This window comes from Nestor notabilis, unplaced genomic scaffold (genome assembly GCF_000696875.1).
Source record: "Nestor notabilis isolate BGI_N333 unplaced genomic scaffold, ASM69687v1 scaffold21766, whole genome shotgun sequence".
Lineage (NCBI taxonomy): Eukaryota > Metazoa > Chordata > Aves > Psittaciformes > Psittacidae > Nestor > Nestor notabilis.
This window is the reverse complement of record NW_009932690.1, coordinates 1-20,847: the sequence shown is the minus strand read 5'-3', so window position 1 is coordinate 20,847 and position 20,847 is coordinate 1. Positions and strand designations below refer to the sequence as shown.

At 53.9% G+C, this 20,847-nt stretch overlaps 2 protein-coding genes across 2 annotated transcripts in view; one reads left to right on the top strand and one right to left on the bottom strand.

The window, feature by feature from the left end:
* DNAH1 (dynein, axonemal, heavy chain 1) overlaps nt 1-9,192 on the top strand; it is a gene marked incomplete at its 5' end in the record, with an annotated part of 27,736 nt that extends 18,544 nt beyond the window's left edge. The window contains 17 exons of the mRNA XM_010016533.1: nt 348-580; nt 689-914; nt 1,000-1,195; nt 1,747-1,898; nt 2,393-2,589; nt 3,009-3,153; nt 3,580-3,738; nt 4,153-4,284; nt 4,466-4,636; nt 5,053-5,232; nt 5,319-5,495; nt 6,264-6,434; nt 6,610-6,740; nt 7,106-7,250; nt 7,876-8,082; nt 8,501-8,735; nt 9,071-9,192. Coding sequence (XP_010014835.1) covers nt 348-580; nt 689-914; nt 1,000-1,195; nt 1,747-1,898; nt 2,393-2,589; nt 3,009-3,153; nt 3,580-3,738; nt 4,153-4,284; nt 4,466-4,636; nt 5,053-5,232; nt 5,319-5,495; nt 6,264-6,434; nt 6,610-6,740; nt 7,106-7,250; nt 7,876-8,082; nt 8,501-8,735; nt 9,071-9,192 — 2,979 coding nt within the window. The remainder of the gene's footprint in view (nt 1-347; nt 581-688; nt 915-999; nt 1,196-1,746; nt 1,899-2,392; nt 2,590-3,008; nt 3,154-3,579; nt 3,739-4,152; nt 4,285-4,465; nt 4,637-5,052; nt 5,233-5,318; nt 5,496-6,263; nt 6,435-6,609; nt 6,741-7,105; nt 7,251-7,875; nt 8,083-8,500; nt 8,736-9,070) is intronic.
* Nucleotides 9,193-10,625: 1,433 nt separating this feature from the next.
* On the bottom strand, nt 10,626-18,886 carry BAP1 (BRCA1 associated protein-1 (ubiquitin carboxy-terminal hydrolase); the record flags this gene model as incomplete). Its single annotated transcript, XM_010016532.1, is given in 17 exon segments — nt 10,626-10,690; nt 10,693-10,743; nt 11,050-11,122; nt 11,660-11,752; nt 12,316-12,476; nt 12,603-13,036; nt 14,030-14,163; nt 14,508-14,695; nt 15,069-15,186; nt 15,492-15,615; nt 16,270-16,348; nt 17,182-17,324; nt 17,406-17,467; nt 17,946-18,065; nt 18,378-18,510; nt 18,707-18,761; nt 18,857-18,886. Coding segments are annotated over 17 exon segments (2,063 nt in total), but the record flags the coding sequence as incomplete, so codon positions are not given.
* Between the last annotated feature and the right edge of the window lie 1,961 nt (nt 18,887-20,847).

Sequence of the window (20,847 nt, the reverse complement as noted above, 5' to 3'; positions counted from 1 at the left end):
TGAAACAGGTCCTGTGTCACATTGGCAAGGAGGGGCAGTGGGTACCTGGCTGGGCTGTAAAGGGGCATCGGCCAGGGTGTAGTGGGATGTGGTGGATTTGTAGGTCTCTCTGGGCAGGCAGCACTCACATGAATACTGCCTGTTCTGTGCTCACGTCTTGGCCAGGGATTCAAGATGCTGGCAGCCTCCTGCACACCCCAATCTCCTGCCAGAAGGCATCTTTGCCTGGGAGGCAGGGCTATGAAATACAGCTGCTTTATTCAGGTTCAGGCCTTCAGATCTGCCAGGCAGCTTTGAGCTCATCTGCCCAGAGAGCCTTCAGACTCTTTCCTCACTGCAACATGCAGGGCACAACAGGATGCCTTCCCTCACAAGGGGGAACTGTTCCAGCCTTCCTTATTTGTCCCTCTCTGGTACAGACCTACAAACAGCAAGGCAACACCGTGCTAAAGCTGGGGGATACAGTGATCCCCTACCTCGAGAGTTTCAGGATGTACATTACCACCAGCCTGCCCAACCCTCACTACAGTCCTGAGATCTCAGCGAAGCTAACAGTCATCAACTTCACCCTCTCACCCAGGTACCTGCTTACCTCATTAGTTGTCCATACTGCTCAGCCTCATTCCTTGCAGTCCTCAAACTCTCGGGCCTGTTGCCCCCACCTTCACCTCCATGGCTTTGGTTATAGTGGCTTGGAGGACCAACTGCTGGGAGAAGTGGTGGCTGCAGAGCGGCCTGACTTAGAAGAAGCTAGAAACCAGCTAATTGTTAGCAATGCTGAGATGCGTCAGGAGCTGAAGGAGATAGAAGACCAGATCCTGTATCAGCTCAGCACTTCTGAAGGAAACCCGGTAGATGACTTGGAGCTCATTAAAGTGCTGGAGGCATCCAAGGTCAAGGCAGGAGAGATCCAGGTCAGACAGAAGTGGAGGTGCTCCCTCCCTGCAGCTGTGCATCCTCTGCCAGTGCTGCACTAACCATGTCTTTTCTGTCCTCCAGGCCAAAGTAAAGGTTGCAGAGCAGACAGAGAAGGACATCAACATCACCCGCCTGCAATATGTGCCTGTGGCTGTCCGCTCACAGATCCTCTACTTCTGTCTCTCAGACCTCTCCAGTGTGGACCCCATGTACCAGTACTCACTTGAGTGGTTCCTCAACATCTTCCTAACAGGGATCAGTAACTCCGAGAAATCAGGTGCCTGCCCAGAACAGCCCCCTTATCCTCTTCCTCCCCCCACGTTGCTGCTCTAGCAGCAGCAGAAGCCAGCACACCTACAGAGTCAAGGCAAATGTGGCTGCTTGCATTGGCTCTCAGCATGGTCCAGAGCTGCCCCTAGTTGTGTCCGCACAGCAAGGGAATGTGTTGTCACAGCCTGCCCTCTGTTCTCTTCCCTCGTACTCTCTGCTGCCCTGTCTGACCAGGTGGGAGGGGTGTTAGTGCAGGGGACAGGCAAGGTACATGCCGTTCTGGTCATGGTGCGGCAGCAGCATGTGTTAGCCAGGCTGGTGGTGGCTGGGCCCATGTAGGCTGCCGTGGGACAGTGTGAACTCTGTCACAGTGCTGGGCACTGTTTTCTTCTGTGTGTGGGCTGTATCACACAGCCTTGTGCTTTCACAGGGGTTTCTGTGCCAAGTCTATATTGGAGAACAGAGTCTGTTCTTCCTGGGCAGGGTGAACTGACCACTGACATGGACAACACCTTCCACATCACCCATAGCACCCCCTGGTTTTTGCCTTTTTCTCAGACATCCTGAAGGACCGGATTTTGAACATCAACAACTATATCACCTTCAGTCTCTACAGCAATGTGTGCCGTAGCCTCTTTGAGAAGCACAAGCTCATGTTTGCCTTCCTGGTTTGTGTCCGGATTCTGATGAATGATGGACAGATCGATATGGTGAGCAGGACTCCTTGGCCCTTTGATGGGATCCCATCAGGGCAACTCAAGCCCAGCTATTCATCTCTAGAATAGTGTGACAAGGTGGAAAAAGAGCCTTGTTCTCTGGGCCTGGGGGCAGGTTTGACAGGCTGGTAGGCAAACCCAGAGCCTGTCTGTTCATTCAGTTCTCAAACCTTTCCCTGTGTCTATATGCAGAGCTACCTAGTGTGTATCACCTGCAGCATTTGCCAGTTTGCTGCCAGACTGCTGCAAAGGTTAGTAAGTTCAGAGGGAACAGGCAGGGAGTGGAAGACAGGGAAAAGCTAATGGTAACTGAACAGTGATGTTGATCTCCCCAGACCCTCCAGTTCACTTAACTCCTTGACATACACACCTGACAGGAGAGGCAGACAGAAAGTTACAGGATTTTGGTTGTATATGGCACAAACCCACATGTCTCAGGCCCATGCAGAAAGGCTATAATCCATGACCACATCCTATCCTGTTCCCAGGACGAGTGGAGGTACCTGCTCTCAGGAGGGATCATAAGGGAGATGAAGGAGAACCCAGCTCCCGCCTGGCTGTACGAGAGAGTGTGGGGAGACATCCTGGCCTTGAGCAGCCTAAAGAACTTCTCCAGCTTTGCCGATGATTTTGTAGACAACCTTGAAGAGTTCAGGGCCATTTTTGACAGCCCCAAGCCTCACAGGCAAGTGCCTCCCACTTTGTCAGCTTAGCTGTACTGCACCCAGCAGGTAATAGCATCCCTGGGAGAGCAGGAGGAGCAGCCACAGCCACAGTACCAGCTCTGCTTCCAGTACAGTGCCATGCAAGGGACAGGAGAAGGCATCACCTTGTCTCCTCAAGGATGGCCCTTGCCTGTGCATGTTGCTTACCCAAGGCAGAGCCACACAGTGCCTTAGACAGCATTATTTGGTGCTTCCCCAGTAGAAGCACCTCTGGTTTGCCTGAGGATGTTTTCAAAGCTACAGACAGCAACCTCAGCTGAGTGACTGGAAGGTCCTTGTCCCTTCTGAAACCCAGTGGCTGCCTGCAGGCAACTGGGGTGCTCTTGGGGAGCTGCAGGATCTGGCACATCCCCCCAGCATGCACCTCATTGCTTTACAGAGTGCCCCTTCCTGGGAAGTGGGAAGCTGAGCTTGATGCCTTCCAGAAGCTGCTGGTTCTGCGGTGTCTGCGGGGAGATAAGATCACCAATGCCATGCAGGACTTTGTGGTGCTGCACCTGGATCAGCGCTTCATTGAGCCACAGGTAACCAGCCAACAGGAAGTGCTGTTGGGGCCAGGAGTGGAGCAGGAGGCCTTGAGCTTTTGCTGTAAATGGGCTGTCAGCATATCCTGATTGCAGTGAGAGCATTTGTGCTTCTCTGCAGCCACAGTGTTCCCACAGCTGGGGAGACACTGGTCTTATACAAGGGATATCCTACCTAATGCACACCAGTTAAACAACTGGGAAGGGGCAGATACCACAGGCATAGGAGGGAAGAGTTTGAATGTCAAATGGGAAGTGGTTACTGCCTTGATGGTAACAAGGAGGAGAGCTCTACTAGGCCTTCACTGAACATGTTTCTGGCCTTGGCACCCAAAAACGTGCTGGTGCCTTGGAGAGGAGCTAGGGGCAAGGCAGGGTGGAGCTGCTGAGTGGGGCCACTGCTCTGACCAACCTTCTGTGTTGCAGACCACTGACCTCTCGGTCATCTTCAAGGAGTCCACTGCTACCACCCCACTAGTATTTGTGCTGTCCCCAGGCACTGACCCTGCTGCTGACCTCTACAAGTTTGCTGAAGAAATGAAGTTCTCCCAAAAGCTCTCTGCCATTTCTCTGGGCCAAGGCCAGGTAAGCTGCTGGTGCCCATCTGGGGTTAGCACTGTCTTGCTGGCACTCCCAGTGATCTCACCTAGCTCCAAGTAGAATAAACACGCTTGTAGCAGAGTGCAAACACCTTCCTGCCCCAGGGCCCTTCCTCACCAATCTTCTGCTAGCTGGAGGAGCCAGTTTGGTGGGGAGGCTGCATTAATTGCCCCTGTAGTGCCCTCTGAATTGGCAAGTTCATCCCCAGTTCTTGCATTCCCTCCACCTTGCCATACAGCTTGCATCAGACAGCAAAGATCCTGTTAAGCCATGAGGATATAGCCAGACTAGCTCTGGAAAGTGATCCTTCCACCCAGCAGCTGTCTCCCTGTCCAGCCTAGCAGGGCACAACCCATGATGGAACGAGGGTCTCTGAGCTCTTCTCATCTGCCTCTTCAGGGCCCCCGTGCTGAAGCCATGATCCACAGTGCTATGGAGCGGGGCAGCTGGGTCTTCTTCCAGAACTGCCATCTGGCCCCCAGCTGGATGCCTTCACTGGAGAGACTCGTGGAGGGCATTGACCCCAGCCAGGTGAGCTGTTCTACTGAGCACCCTGCCCACCGTGAGGGGAACAGAGCCCTGGGAGGAGCCCAGATCTAGTTGGATCCCATGTACCGGTGGTTCCCTGTAAAACCAGAGGGCGAGTACAGGAGCAGCTGCAGTGGCTGTGCCTCTGCACCCTCTGAGCACTCGTTGCCTCCTGGATTTCCAGGTGCATCAAGACTTTCGCCTCTGGCTCACCAGTCTACCAAGCAACCACTTCCCTGTGTCCATCCTCCAGAATGGCTCCAAGATGACCATCGAACCCCCCCATGGGGTCAAAGCCAACCTGCTCAAGTCCTACATTAGTTTCAGTGATGACTTCTTGAATTCTTGCCCCAAGGTAAGACACAGGTCATGCTTTGGTTTGCTATCCCCAGCCCATGCCTGCTCTAATATATGCTCTCTACCTGGATATTGCTCCTCTTCAGACATAGATCTTCCTTTCCACTAGAACTCTTACATGCTAGAGAAGGGCTGGTTGTGTTTCTAATCTGTGATGAGACAACTAGAAGTTTCACTTTGAGAAATGGAAGCAAGGGATTGCAGAGGCCTGGTGTAGCCACTTGCAGCTCTCTTTAAGCAAGGGAGTGTACACAGCCTTCCCCAGCACAGCAGACTGAGGTTTCCACCTCCAGGCTCCAGCTGGCACTGCTGAATTGGCACATCTCCTCTGCCAGGTCCCAGCAGAAACTGACTACATCCAGGGATGCCTCCTCCCAAGCCAAGCATCTCATCTCCCTGCTTCCCTGCCCACAGGTCACAGAGTTTAAGTCGTTGTTGCTGTCACTTTGCTTCTTCCATGGGAACATGCTGGAGAGGAGAAAGTTTGGGCCGTTGGGCTTCAACATCCCCTATGAGTTCACAGATGGAGACCTCCGCATCTGCATCAGTCAGCTACAGATGTTCTTGAGTGAATATGCAGACATCCCGTACAAGGTGAGTGCCTGAGCTGCCCCTTCCTGTGCAGGGAATAGGTTCATGGTGCACATGCAGGTCAGAAAGCCACGGTGGGGTCCTCACAGGTTCTGAAGTACACAGCTGGGGAGATCAACTACGGCGGCCGAGTGACTGACAACTGGGACCGGCGCTGCATCATGAGTATTCTGGAAGATTTCTACAAGCCTGAGGTTTTAACTCCTGAGTTTGCCTATTCTGAATCAGGGATCTACAAACAGATCAGCACCAATTCTGACCTCGATGTAAGTACTCAAGTAACAAATTGCGGCTCGTAGATCCAGGGGGTTGTCATAGTGCAAAGGGGACCTACTTCTCCCTGAAACCCAGTGCAGTTCCAGTTCCCTGGGAGAACAAAAGTTTGTAAGAACCTGGGCATCTTCAGATGCTTTCAGGAAACTCCATCTCTTTCAAGCAACAGGAGGAATATCTTGTCTCTGTGCCCAGGAGGTGGTAGCAGCTATCACCAGAGTTCCCCAGCTGTGAAAGCTTTTGTACTCTGAATCATTCTGATATCACATACCTAAAGAACCCAAGGAGCTCTGCAGGAGACACGGCAGGAAGCTCACTGCTAAGCTGCCTGTTCTCATAGCACATGTTTGCTTCTGTACAAGTGTAATTTAACTCCCCATCCAGACCACAAACCATGGCCATGGCCTCCACTCAGCCACCAGCTCAGAGGAGCTGCCACCCCATCAGCCTCCCCAGCAGCCTGGGTCCTGCCTGCATCAGCAAGCATTGCTCTGGGCACACATAAGCTTCCCTGAAGTCAAAGCTGCAAGTTGCGTTTCCTGGCTGTGATGGTACTAAGAGCTGTGTAGAAATTGGATGAATGAATCTCAAACACCAAGACAAGGAATTCTCCCAACTGAGCCTGGGATCTGCTGGGTTTAGCTTATCCAGCAAGCCTGGCTTAGTTATTTCTCTTGTGCCAGACCCATAGCAGCCCAGAGGGGCACCACAGCTTTATCCCTGTGCTTTTGGCTTCACAACCTGTGTGGATTCCTCTCCAGGGCTACCTCCAGTACATCAAGAGCCTGCCACTCAATGATAGCCCAGAGATCTTTGGTTTACATGACAATGCCAACATCACCTTTGCTCAGAATGAGAGCTTTGCTCTGCTGGGGACCATTGTGCAGCTGCAGCCCAAGACCCTCTTAGTGGGAGGCCGCAGCAGGGAAGAGGTGAGTGCCCTGATCCCACCAGGACCCTGGCAGCCAGTGCCTGGTGCAGGCAGCGAGCGCAAACACCAGCTGCATGCTGGGTGCCAGCAGTGACGCTGCCATCCAGGCCATAGCTCACCCCTTCTCGGCAGCCATGGCCAGGAGGATGATCGCCCACTTGCTGCTTCCCTTCCAGCTCGTGGAGGAGACTGCCAGGGACATCCTGGAAAAGGTGCCTGCTCCCATGAACCTGCAGGAGGTGATACAGAAATACCCACTGCTCTATGAAGAGTCCATGAACACAGTGCTGGTGCAGGAGGTGATCAGGTACAACCCCTGGGGGATCATGTCCTGGTTCAGCAACTGACTGGTCCCCTGGGGAACAGCAGAGACGTCCAGGCTCCTGCTCCACCTTTCAGGAACCTCACTGCTGAGCATGGCAGTGGGGTTGGCAGCCATGCTAATAATTGTGTTGTCCTAGCTGATCCCTGTCCTGTGGGGACTGATCAGTGTCTCCATCTGCTACCATCAGTAATTCAGGGCTGGGGGGGCAGCTATGAGACCCCACCAAATAGGAATCAGGCTGGGGATTACATTGAGGAACTTCACACATTGTACAGAGATCCAGACCCTTGCTGGGCAGACGGGGGTGATAAACCACTGCACTGGGTCACTCTGCTCTTTCTCTGTAGGTACAACAAGCTCCTGGAGGTGGTTGTGCAGACACTAAAGGATTTGCTGAAAGCTCTCAAGGGCCTGGTGGTGATGTCCTCTCAGCTGGAGCTGATGGCCAGCAGTTTGTACAACAATACTGTCCCAGAGATGTGGGATGCCAAGGTACATGCCCCAGCCAGCCCAGCTGCCCGCGGGAGCTCACCTGAACCAGGGAAATGGGTCATCAGCCACCACAGCTGTACTATACTGTCCTGGGGTCAGCTCTAGCAGTTATTTTTCTCCTTCCTAACAGCTGGTGCAGTGCTGTGTTTTCAGCTTTAGTCTGAGAACAATGCTGATAACACACTGATGTTTTTAGTTGATGCTAAGTAATGTTTACACCAATCAAGGACTTTTCAGTCTCATACTCTGCCAGTAGGAGGGTCACAGGAAGGTGGGAGGAAGCAGAAACAGGACACCTGACCCAAACTAGCCAAAGGGGTGTTCCATACCACAGCACGTCATGCCCAGTATATAAACTGGGGGGAGTTGCCCAGAAGGGGCAGATCACTGCTCAGGTCAGGCTGGGTATCAGTCAGCAGGTGGTGAGCATGACATGGACTGGCTCACAGGGAGCTGGCTTCTGTTGTCCCGGCATGGAGATGTTTCCTGCATAGTGCAGCTCATGGTTGTTCCCAGTCTGGGGCTGGATGAATCCCTGGGCTCTGGGTAGCTGTCAGCAACTGGGGCACAAGGTCTAGGGTGTTCTTGATTGTATTCAACACATTCTTCTGTGGGTGCCCCACAGGCCTACCCATCACTGAAGCCCTTGGCATCTTGGGTGAATGACTTGTTGCAGCGGATTGAATTCCTAAGAAATTGGATCAACAACGGGATCCCCTCTGTGTTCTGGATCAGTGGGTTCTTCTTCCCCCAGGCTTTCCTCACTGGGACACTGCAGAACTTCGCCAGGAAGTCCGTCATCTCCATCAACACCATCTCATTTAGCTTCAAGGTCAGTAAGTCAGCCAGAAGCTCTGGATTCTTATGGATTTCTTTGGAATCTGCTACTAAAAAGTTTCAAAGGCAGCAGATCTAGCACTGACTTGCCACTAGCTGCACTGTTGCCCATGGACCCCATCATCCCTTTTCTGCTCAGGTACACAAACCCACACTGCTCTGCCAGATCCCTACTCAAGGCAAGCAGAGGCCTCTCTGCCCCTCCAGACCTGCCCACATCCACCTCCACATGCTGCCCCATGGCCTCAGGATGTGAGATACCAGAAAACCCAGCCCAGCCCACCTGAGAGCTGGAACAGGCTTCCCTGTGGCAGTGCTGAATTAACTAAGAGCAGCTGAAGGGGCTCCTTGGGGCTGAGCTTCCAGGGTTACCCCTGAACTAATAAGGGCCCTGGGCTTGCTCTCCTTTGCAGGTGATGAAGGAGTCTGTAGGTGAGCTCACCAGCCCTCCCAGTGAAGGCTGCTACATCTACGGCCTGTTTCTGGAGGGCGCCCGCTGGGACCCTGTCACGTTCCAGCTGGCGGAGTCACGCCCCAAGGAGCTGTACACGGAGATGGCTGTCATCTGGCTGCTGCCCGTCCTGCCCCGCACACCGCCAGCCACCGGCTCCTACCTGTGCCCTGTCTACAAGACACTCACTCGTGCAGGTACATGCCCGAGGAACACATCTAGGAGAGGCTGCAGGATTTCTTCCTGACACACACTGGGTGAGGCCATCCATGGAGGAAAAGATTCCCCCTGCTCTGGTTGTGGAGGTGGAGCACCAGGCACTCCAGCTATGCAGTTGTGCCTCTGGCCAGGCTCTCCTCAAGCCCACACCAAAAATACACAAGCCTGTTTCCCCCAGCCCCGCTCCTCCTGTCCCCTAGCACAGGGATGGGACAGAGGATCTCAGAGAGGGTCACTTCGACAGGACTCCCCGGCAAGTGTGCAGTGTGAGGGCTGCAGTACCACCTTCTCACCCTTTTTTCCCCCATTACAGGCACGCTGTCAACAACAGGCCACTCCACCAACTATGTGATTGCTGTGGAGATCCCTACGGACAAGCCACAGAAGCACTGGATCAAACGGGGCACAGCCTTAATCTGTGCCCTGGACTTCTAGCCAGGAAACCAGCCCAGCCTGAGCCAGGGCCTCTGCTGTCCAGCACAGAGGTAGGCAGCAGCCCCTCTCCCCCTGCCCTCTGAGCTCTCAATAAATGGAGCTCGACTTCACCAGCAGCACATTCACCTGGTAGTGTTGCAGTCCCCACAATTACCTCAAGGTTCCAGCACACACACACCTCTCCCTTGGGTGGCTGTTACAGGATAGCTTTATTCTTTCAGACAGATCCATTTTTTACAGCACTTGATATTAGACACGGCAAGAGACAGAAGGATTTTCTTCCTTTCAACAAATACCAAAAGAACAGTTTCATTCCATAGTCAAGATCTGTACAAATTTGCAGATTTGCAAAATTGAGTCTTCTCCTGTGGCAGCTCCCCTCATCCCAGCTGTGCCTCAGGACACCTCCAGAGGTGCTGACCTCTGGCTTCCACAGTCTCTGCATTGCAGCAACCAGCTGCCTCTCCCCACGCTGAAAGGCTTTGCCAAGGCCACCAAGGGACTACACATACAGCATCTGCCCCAGGGCCGTGCCCAGCAGCACCAAAGTCACCTTATGAACTTGGTGTTTATAATTCACAGGGTTTCTCTGAGGACAGGGCCTGGAGCAACCCTGTGTGACCCACAGAACTGGTTGCCAGGACAGCAGCAATGGCAGCAGAGCCACAGAGTGCTGGGACCAAGGCCCAGCTCCAGGGATGAGCCCACCCCTCCTCACCTGGCACCAGAGCTGCCGATGGCCCTCAGGAGCCCTGCTGCACTGGCAGGGGGTTGTGTCCCCAGGGAGGTGAGGGCAGAGGGCAAGGCAGGACCAGCCTGGCCACACACTGGCCAACTCTGGGAATGGGGCAGGAGAATGGGCTATGTCCAGGAGCCACCTTGCTCAGCAATGGCCAGAAGTGTGTGTCAGAACCCAAAGTTTGGGGAAGGGAGGGAGAGGGTCAGAAAATAGAGACATGAATGTCCTGGGGAAGCAGGGAGCTGAAGGTCTGGACACAAGACACAAGCCACAGCCTGCTGTGGCCAGCACAGCCTTACAGTGGCATTGCTGGCATTCTCTCAACACCAGACCCACCACTGGCTGGGTGGGCTCTTCCCTTCCTGCCCCAGTCCTCAACCCAAGGTCCTGCCACAGTCCTCAGCCAGAGTGCCAGGACACAGGCCCGTGGTGTGTGGGTGCTGCCGCGGCACAGTCAGGGAGCTGCGTGCCCCGGCTAGCTGGTGGCTGCAGGCACTCCTCTCAAGACTATGTTTCCACCCTTCACAAGTCGGGCTCAGAGGAAAACACGATTTCTCTTTGTTCCCAAGCTCTGCCTCAGCTGAGGGCTTGTTGCTGTGGTCCCATTCCTCAGGCAGAGGGTAACATAGATCCAAGTGCCACTGCCCAAAGGCACAAGGCCTTGCTGCTGCTTCTCCCAGTCCAGGCTCCCCAGCTACTGGCGCTTGGCTTTATAGGGGCGGGAGCGTTTCCGTCGGTCCGGCTTCCTTTGCTTGTGACCCCCTGCCGCCGGCGCACGGAGATGTTCTGCTCCACCAGGCTTGCCAGCATGCCTGCAGGTGACAGGCATGCACGTGTCCATGCTGGTATTGCCCACGTTGGAGCACAGCCCTCCCTCTTCTACCCAAAACCCGTCAGTGGGCTCCTCCTGAGACTATCAAATCAGAAGGACGGGGAGCAGAGACATGTGGCTCCACAGACTGAGCTCTACACCTCATGCCCCAGACCCAGCAGAAACAGGGAGAGGGGCAGGGTGAGCCCCCCAGGCTCCCAGGTGCCGCTCTGCCACACTCAGTGCAGCTCCCTCAGCTGAATACAAGCCCCACACTCCATCCCCTTGGCCACAGAGCACAGCTCACCTTCCTGGGCTAGCATGGAGATGAAGGTACAGATGAACTCATCATAGTTGTGGGTTCTCCTCTGGTCATCAATCTACAAAGAGATGATAAATCCACAAGTGGGTGTCAGGGAGGAGGGAGAGCTCAAGGCTAACAGGACAAAGAACAGATGTGACAGGACCCACCTCCCAGGCCAAGGAGACCAGAAAAGGATGGGACCCACCTCCCAACCCAGGTCAGGCCAATACACAGCTGGGACTGGGTCCATCCCAGTTCAGGTGCCAGCGTTTACCACAAAGGGCAGCTGGGAAGAGGCAAGGGTGGGCAGGGGAAGAATCCTGCCAAGGCCCTGGGGCAGACTCCCCGCTTCCTCCTCCCAGTGCTGTGTTGAGCTGTGGCCCAGCTGTAGCCCTCCACCCTCCTCCTCCAGTTCATCAGTGCTGCCCATGGGCTTCAGTCTGTCCTGGCAGGAGGTCTGCCCCGTAGGGTGGTTTGGTAATGGGAAAGAGCCCCACATGCTCCCCAGGGCCATTCCCAGCTCAACACTCTCCCTCTGCTTTGACTTAAACACAACCCAGATCGAGCCTTCAGGGAGCTAAACTGGCAACACAAACAAGCCATCAACACACACCTTGAACTTCTTCCTCTTTTCCACCTCTTCCTTCAGGCAGGCCTCATAGTTTGCAATCTCTGCCTCCACGCACTTCAGCAGTGCCAGCAGCTCCTGCCAGGACCAAGCAGAGCAAACATGAGCAGACAGAGCCCTGCTGCAGTCCAGGAGCCAGCAGGGTGAGCTGGTAGATGTTCCTCTCAGCACTAGGAAAGGGAGGATTCATCAAAACAAGAAATACTTGCAAGGGAGGGGAGAAAAAAGAGACTAGCTCAGTGTAGTGAGTTTCTGAGTCAGGGTGATAAATCAGCCAGCACTGAGGCTGCAAACTTCCCTTTTGAGTAAGAGTTTCTCGCCAGCTCTCCTCCAGGGAGACCCTGATGCGCTTGTGCTGCCTGAGCCCTGTGCTGGAGGGCACAGACAGGCAGTGGAGTTCCCAGCAGGCTGGGGTTTGGGGCCGCAGGGTCCCTCTGGCCCAAAGGGGAGCGCAGCACCCCAGACATCTCAGCTGCAGGAGGCAGTGGCTCTGCCCATGGTGACACAAGGCACAGAACCTTGCCCTGCACGTTGAGGCGCAGCTGCGGTGACGCGAGCAGGACAGCGTGCACATGCGGTTCAGTCACTGCCAGCGCTGCTGCGGCTCCATGTCCCCAGGGCTGCCACAGCACAAAACTCACCTTGGGAGAATACTTTTCCCCCCCAGGGTGATCACTGGTCCTGCCAAGTCCCACCTTCTCTTTGCTGTCACTGGCCTCACTGCCCTCCTTCTCGTCCAGTTTGATTGCGACTGGGGCCTCTTCGCCAGGTTTGATGGAAGGTGGGGAGCTTTTCCCCCCATCTGGACACAGGGAAAGGAAGTATTAGGAGCCATGGCAAAGGATTGGTACCTACTCCTGAAGTCAGAGGACACTGTCCCATCACCACAGGGGAGATGCCATCACCCCAAAAACTGGCAGTCACCTACCTGTGACAGCCAGCGGGCAGAACACACCATCCTCCGTGAGGTGCAGCAGCCCAGTGCTGATGACAGGCGCCAGGTCCCTGACGGCGCGGTTGTAGCGCATGCAGTCGACCCGCAGCAGCCCGTCCTCCTCGCCAAAGAGCACCTTGGAGATGTGGGAGGTGACGGGGCTGGAGGGGCGCGTGGGGTTGGCTGAGCGGATGGGGGAGCGCAGCGGGGAGTTGAAGGCGCTGCCAATCTCAGAGGCTGTGTCTGTGCTCTCGTTGCTGGGGGTGGGAGAGGTGCTCGTCTTGATGGACAGGGGAATGGAAAGATCCTTTTGAGACTCTTTCAGTTTCTCAGCCAGGACGTTGATGGTGTTGGGCTGGAGGACGGAGAGCTGGCCATCCACAGCCCCTGCCACATGCTCCTGCTTCACCTGCCCTTTCCTTTTGTACCTGCCCAGGAACACAGGAGGGAAGATGAGTACCTGGTGGAAGGAGGCCCAGCACAGCCACGGCCTGTGGAGGACTATTTGGAACAAAATGGGCACATGAGCGATCCAGGACTCATGTCAATAGCAAGAGTCTGAGTTAGGCACCACAGCCTAGTGATAAGGTTATTTAAAGAATATTTGCAGCTGTGGAATGAGGGAGTTAGTTAGCTTGAGAAAGACAACTCCTGGTTAGGTAACAAGAAACTGCATACTTTAGGACTGATAAAGCCTTCGCATGTACTGAAAGCTTAAGCCTATCATGAGCTGTATTTATGTGCGTGCATTAGTGGACTTAGCCAATCGAGATTGTATAGAGTTCTCGTGGACAGTTAGAAAGGTTATATAAACAGCTATTCAGGCTCAGTAAAGGGTCAGCATTTAATCATATTGGTTTGTCATGTTGTCCGTATCTCCCGCAATGGCCAGCTCCACACTTGTCAGTCTAGGCTGTCTGCTGGCATGAAGCAAGGCCTGAAACATTTCTAGGTTGCCCTCACTGCTACCCGCTTCTCTGGCAGCACTCCAAAACTGAACCCCTCAGCTGCGGGCACCCCTACACAGCTGGAACATGCAGAGTGATGTGCACCCCTACTCTTCCTCCAGAAGCCCCAAAAGCACCCTCACTGTGGCCCCATTTCCTGACCTTCACAGCAGTCCAAGCACACCAACGCTCAACAGCAGCTCATGTGCCAGTCCGCACTGGAGAACAGAGGTCCCCAAAGCCTGCTGCCAATACACAGCTATAGTCAGGGCAGCTAAAATTCATGGTTAATAGTGAAGAGCTCCAGAAGGGGTTCACAAAATCCAGCAGTAACATAGCAGGTGAAGAGAACAGTCCCAACTGCACACACAGGCACAGGGTCTACACAATTATCAGTTCTCAGGAAAGAGATCTGGAAGACACCACTGGCAGTTCTGCAAAGGTCAGCTCCCTGCCCTCAGCTCAATCAGTCACCTGATGGCTGAGTTGGTGTTACGAACTTCCTCCTCGTCGTCATCATCGTAGTCATCCTCATCCTCTGAGTACTGCTGGTGCTGTCGGACTGGGACCCGGCTGCGACCCACTCCTGCTGCAAGGTCCTCCTCCTCCTGCAAAACACCATTGCTGATGGCCTGCTGGCAGTGGGGCAAGGAGGAAGAGCCCAGCAGACACATCCTCAGTCCGGCCAAACACCAGAGTGTGCCCTTTTCAAGAGACAGGGGACTCTTCCCTTGCTTGCTCAGCTGACCCACACTGATACTAACATCTTCTGCCAGGTCAGTCACTTTATTTGCCCTCTCACCTCCCAGTCTGGGTTAGTGCAAGGGCAGGCAGGCTGCAAGGCAGGGGTAGGGCGTAAACCGGTCAACAGCCACAGTCCCACAGAGGTGAGGGACTGGGAGCAAAAAGCTCAGCTCGAGTCAGGAGTTACTGGCCTGGAGCTGCAGCCTACCTGCATGGGGGACTTGGCGTAGTTGTGGTTGTCCAGGAAGGCTGGCAACCTCTGCACGATGGGGTTGGGGTTTCCTGGAGGTGCCCCATTGATGCTGCTTGCTGACGCCTTTGCCATTGGTTTGGATTTGTTGGGTGGGCTCTGCATGGCCGTGGGGTGGCCCTGGCTGGCAGGCTCATCGGTGCCATCTGCCACACAAGCACAGCACAGCCTTTCATGACCAGCACCGTCACCTTTTACTCCATGTCCTCTGCCATGCCTTACCCACCCCACAGAAGAGAACAGCTCTTATGCTCCACCAGACCCACTTCCCATTCCACTTCCAGCTGTCACCTGTGTCCCCAAGCTTAAGCCCTCCCATTTTCAAACTCCACGTCCCTTACAACTCCCCTACCAAGCACAGAGGCATCTACCACACCCCAGTACTGTGTGCATGAAGCTGGGCTTGGAGAAAAGAAAGCAAAGCTGACCATAAAACTGCCTCAAGCTCCAGGTCAAGGCAGCCACTGTCACACCACAGCAGGCCAGGCTGGCTGGCAACAACACTGATAGGGGGTCTACCTGGATGGGTGCTCTCTAGGGTCACAGTCTTGCTGCTGGCTGGCTTCACCTCTTCAGGAGGCTGAGAGTCCTGAGATTTCTGGGTCTGGATCAGCTCAGGCTGAGTTACTCGGATAAGCTTGAAGGCAAATGAAAGATGGAAACTGAGCACTGGACTGGCGTGACCCAAGCCACATCCCTCCCATTCAAGCACTACAGAACTCATTAGGGTGTGCACAATCAATGGACAATGCTATGGATAATCTCCCGGATGAGCAGCAAAGGGCCAAGCAGTGAGGCTGGTTATCTCCTCTTCCCAGAAGACATTTCCCAAGGACAAAAAACAAACCAAAATCTAGGGCCCCACAGTACATGAAGATGCCCTGAAAACAGAACCTATTCCCACCCCAGGCTCACACTCCCTCAGGGCTTGGGCTGTCCAACCTGCTGCAAGGCCTCCAGCACAGTCTGGCGGTTCATCTTCAGGATGTGCAGTTTGGACTCATACTTCATCCTCCGATCAGGCACCACGGCCATCAGGTTGAAGCGGATGTCATGGTAGGGCTCCCTGCAGGAAGGGACAGCAGACATCAGCCTGGCTCCCAGCAAAGAGATGCCCTGCACAACTCCTGCCAGCTCCTTCCAGGCAGCGCTTCCCCTGCCCTGGCCTCTAACACCAGCACACAGGAGGCTTTCCCCCAAAGCCAAGTCACCCTCACACTGGCTGAAGAAGCAGAGCAAGGTTGCTTCAGCCACAACACAAAACACCCTTCACTGGTTGGAGGGGGCCTGTGGAACTCATCTGCTCCAACCCCTGCTCCAGCAGGATCATCCAGAGCTGGTTGTCCATGACCACATCCAGATGGCCTTTGAGTATCTCCAAGGACAGAGACTCTACAACCTCCCTGATGACCCTCAAGACCAAGCATCAAAGAGGTGCAGCTCAGGACCAGTAGCACCATTCCTTCTCCTATGGACTCCAGCTTACAGGGACCTCATCTGACCACTCTCATGGAGTCTGCATCACACACAGAGTGCAGCTTCTCCACATTCTCTGAAGGCAGTCAAATTGCAAGCAACAGAAGGCAAGGAGGCAGTATTCCTGCACCCCTCCCAGGCAACACTCTCCACCCCCATTTGCACAACTTGTTGCACAGAAACCACAGCAGAAATAATCCAGGGACAAATGGGCCAGTGCAGGCATCATGGCCCAGGACCTTACCCTGCAGTGGCCAGGCCGATGCGTTCCATGATTACTCTCCTGGCTTTGTCTGTCCATTCCTCGTCATCAGCCCATGGACCTGTGAGAACGAGAGCGAGCTGGACTCAGCAAGGCAGAGCCAGGCTCCTGCTGCAGACGCACAGAGCAGATCCTGCCATCTGCACCACAGGCAATCCAATGGCCCCCTTGTGTACCAAGGAGAAAGTCAAGAGGGGCCCAGAAGGGAGAAGGACCATGCTCTCAGCCCATATGTGGAACCCCCCGCCTCTGCCTTCCAAATGGAAAACATGAGCTATTTGCAGGGCAGAAAAGCAAATTTTGAACCCTGCAGACCCCAAGTGATTCACAGGCTCAGGCTCACAAAGTCCAAGGAAATCCCAGCTCCTGCTGGGATCTACCCACCACTGGATCTAGTGCTACCATTAAGTAACCTAAGCACATCAAGTAGGTATCCTACCAAAGGGCCTGGCAGACAGAAGCAGAGCCCTAGCAGTGACAAGTAAGTGTCTGGAAGACAGTGGTCAAGTTGTAAGATAAACAGAGTAACCAGAGAAGACTGCTGGGATCTGCATTGGGACCTTGTGCCTCAACACATAACAGTTATTTGGCACAAGAAGAGAGCAAGGAGTTATGTCAGAGCTGCAGAAGGACCCTGTGACCCTGAGCCACTGGGGAGGATAATGGCAAGGCTGGAAAAAGCAATGCAATGCATTTAGAAATCATTGCTTTCCAGACACAGTCCCCAGCACAGAGGCTCCAAAGTGAGCTGCAAAAACTCAGGACAAAGCCATTGGAGTGATTCTCCACAAACATCAGCTAACGCCTCACAGCAATGAAAAATAACACATGCATCTGGACAAACCAGGGTGTATGTTCAACTGTAGCAATGAGTAGGAACAGGCAGGCTCTTACCGTGGTCAATGGGATAGACCTTCAGCCCATCCAGCTCAAACAGCCGTCCCTTGATGGGGACATAACTAACAAAGTGAAAAGCCTCCATGGTTCGCACAGCACTGATTCCATTCTGCTTCTCCGGCAAGTGCCGTGGCTCCGGCCTGCGAGGGCAGGAGAGACAAGAGGTGAGTGGGGAGCCTGCTTCCTCCAGCAGCAGAGAGCTGGAGACCCCCCTCACTCACCTGGCATGGCTGTTGTGGGCCTTGGCCAGCTCCGGGGCGTTGCCGATGGCATAGCCTTTGCTCTGCAGCGACAGCAAGGAAAACAACTGAGAAGTAACAGGAAACAAACAAAATGCCTCACCCACTGGCTCCCTAATCCCTCCCTCCTAGGACTGGGAGAGCAGCTTTCAGGCACTCCCTCTGCTCTGCTGAGGTAAAACCCAAGATAAAAAGAATGCACAATTTCTGCTAAAGAAATTACAACTAGAGAGAAACACAAACTGCAAGATATGTCTGAAGATAGGAGAGAGGAATTTTGATCACAGACTTAGAGAATGCACCTAGGCTAGGGAAGAACACAACACAAAGCTCAGAGCTGTACCCAGTGTAAGGGGACCAAGGTTCTGCAGAAGGGAAGGTAGGAAGATAAGAGAGAAGAGGCAATACTGATGTAGTGTGGAGCCTTGAAGGGCTGGAAAGGAGCCAGCTCATTAGAGCATCATCCCAAGGGGACCAAGAGGCAGATTCCCATGTGTCCCCCGTGCACAGCCCTGTCTGTACCTCAGGGCTAAAACCTTTGGTGAAATCCTTCATGCGGCTCAGCGTGGGGCCCAGGTCGACATTGTTGCAGTTCAGGAGGACACTCAGCAGGGCATGGGTGGCACAGGAATTTGGGATCAGCTGGAGGGTGACATAGGAATAAGGCAACTCTTCAACAACCCCCCAGTGTTGACAATAATCAACTAGAAAGTACTGACACAAGTACCACTTGTGAGACCAGTGACCTGACCTGGCTCTCAAAGGACAGAAGGAGGGTAATCTTGTTTAGTGAGGTGCACCATGCCCCATGAGCTCGCAGCCCTCACTGGAGTCCCTCCAACCTGGAGCTCAGGGCAGAGACTCCCAGGACAGAGGAGCTGCCCTCAGCACCACATTGCTTCCCTGAGGTGTCACACAAGGCACACACACACTTTCCCCTCGGCTCCAGCCTACCTGGTGAGCAAAGAACATGTTATTAACGATGTCATCATCGATCACTGATGTCTCATCCACCAGGGTGGAGACCTTCCGCCGTGACCTGCGCTCCTCAATCCACTTGAACAGGAAGATGAACCCATACACAGGGCTGTGGAGAGAAGTCAGCAGCTGCATCATTTTGGATGACCCACAGCCAGTGGGGCTGCTCTGCCCATCACCAGAAACCTTCTGTTTCAAACCACAGCAGAGCAAAGACAGAGAGGAAAAGAGAACCACCAGCCCCATCTTTCTGGCAGTGATACATGCTGTTTAATAAAACTCTCTCTTTCACACCTGTGACTTACCCTTGGCATTTGCTCTGCAGATCATAAATCTCCTCAACCTGCACTCCCTTGACCCCTGCAAACAAAGGGCAGAAGCTAGTGTAAAGCCCACCAGAATGGACATGGGCTTAAACACAAAACTGACTTCCCAGGAACATTTCTTGCACTCACCAAAATCTTCAACCAGGAGTGTGAAGAGACCTGGAAAGGAACAAACCCAACAGGTTACTTCTGACTGAAGAGAGCAGAGAGGAAACCTGCTGCCACTGGTCCATGAAGGTCCCATGTGGTCCCAGGCCACAGTACAACCAGAAAAATGTAGCAGAGTGGCGCCAGGATCATACTGACCCCCAGCAGCAGAACTGTTAAGTCCTAGCTTACCACAGAGCTGCTCTGCTCACTTCAGTCCTCCATCCCGTTCATCACCCCCTTCCTTGAGAGGACCTGAACAAACCCTCTCCTGCCAGAGACCAAGGAAGCTGGACCCACCTTCAGCATCAGACCCACTGGGGGACCTGCTGAGAAATAGCCGCCCACCGTGAACAGCAGCAGGGAGCACCTAAATGACACACATGGTTCTAACTCATCTCCCTGTCTCCCAGGGGACCAAATCCAAGAGCCTGGCTACAGTGACTACAAAATTCCCATTACAGAAGGACATAACCAGGATACAGACACAACAGCAAAGAGACCAAAAGTTGGTTAGACATCAGGAACTGAGCAGCAGCTTCCACTGCCATGCAAAGGCAGTCAGCCCAGTTTCCAGGCAGTCCCCCTGTTAGTGAGCTTAAGACTGGAATAATAAATCTGCTTCCTTTGCTCCCATACAAAGGCTGCTGAAAGCCTGGGAGAATATCAACAAGAAGGATTCAATCTGAAAAACATTCCTGTAAGCAACGGATTTAAGGAACCTGTTCAGTCAAGACCTGCTCAGTCAAGAAGGGAAGAGCCCAAGGAGCTTCCACACCAAAGTTAAAATGACTAAAGCAGGAAGGACACTTCTGGGAGCAAAAAACTACAACTGTCAGTGGGAAGAAACACCCTGTGGAAATGACAAGCTCCAAGCTGGTGAGAGCCTCCTTGCTGCACAACACCACCACACCAGACCCTGGCACCTTCTGACAGATGTTTCTGATCAAGATACTTGATGCCATGAAGGGCTGTGTCGTACAGGTGACATCTGCGAGATTTCAGGCAGCACTGCTGCCTTCTGTGCAACAACCCACTTCAGGCAAGTGGGAAAGGATGGGTACCTGAGTACCAGTAAAATAGGATTAAGAGCAGCAAAAGCTGTGTGACTGAGAGACCAACAGCAGACAGAGCCCTTTGCTGAGCGCAGGAAGATAAGTATAATGCCAGGGCTCCGATCTCCTAACCCACAGCCTCAAAACTACGACACCACGTCCTGAAGAGTGGCTCTCAGCCTCCTGTAGGACAACCCCACATGGCATAACAGCAATTCAGAGGTGTTAAAACAACACTCCACCAGTGCCAAACAAACTCTGGGTCTCCACCACAGAAACCTCCAATACAGGAGGAAGGGGACACCCATGATCACCCTGCTCCTGGCTGCTGGGCACCACACCATGCTCTTCAGAACCTCTTCTGGACCCCCTGGGGGAGAGGCTTTGATTCACCTACTCAGCTGCAAAGCACTGGCAGGATCTAACACACAGAGAACACAGAGGCTATCCTCACACACCCCCAAGTGACACAGGCTGTCCCCAATTGCCTGTGAAGCTCTGGGGCAATTGCCAGCCAGAGCTGTTTCTGTAGCAAGGGGCATCCCATAGGGATCCTCTCCCTGTATTTCAGTGATGTTTTGGGGTTTCATTTGCAAATGACAGGAATGCTTCATGTGACACCTTTGTGGCATTTCATATGTTTTCCACGGAGACCCCTGGGTTTACCAGCTCACACACACAGAGGGGTAGGTGTCTGGGGCACCTCCGACCCCCTGTACAAGTGCTACCAGTACCCAGGCCCCACTCTGAGCCTTCACAGAGCTCCTGCAGCCCTGTTCACCCCATCCCTGCCCTCAGCCCTACACCCACCCTCCTGACACCACTTTTCTGTCTATCCTACACTCTCATAACCTCTCCCTACCCCACTACGGGCTATATTCCGTACACCTCAACCCTGCACTGTCCCCTTCCCCCCAG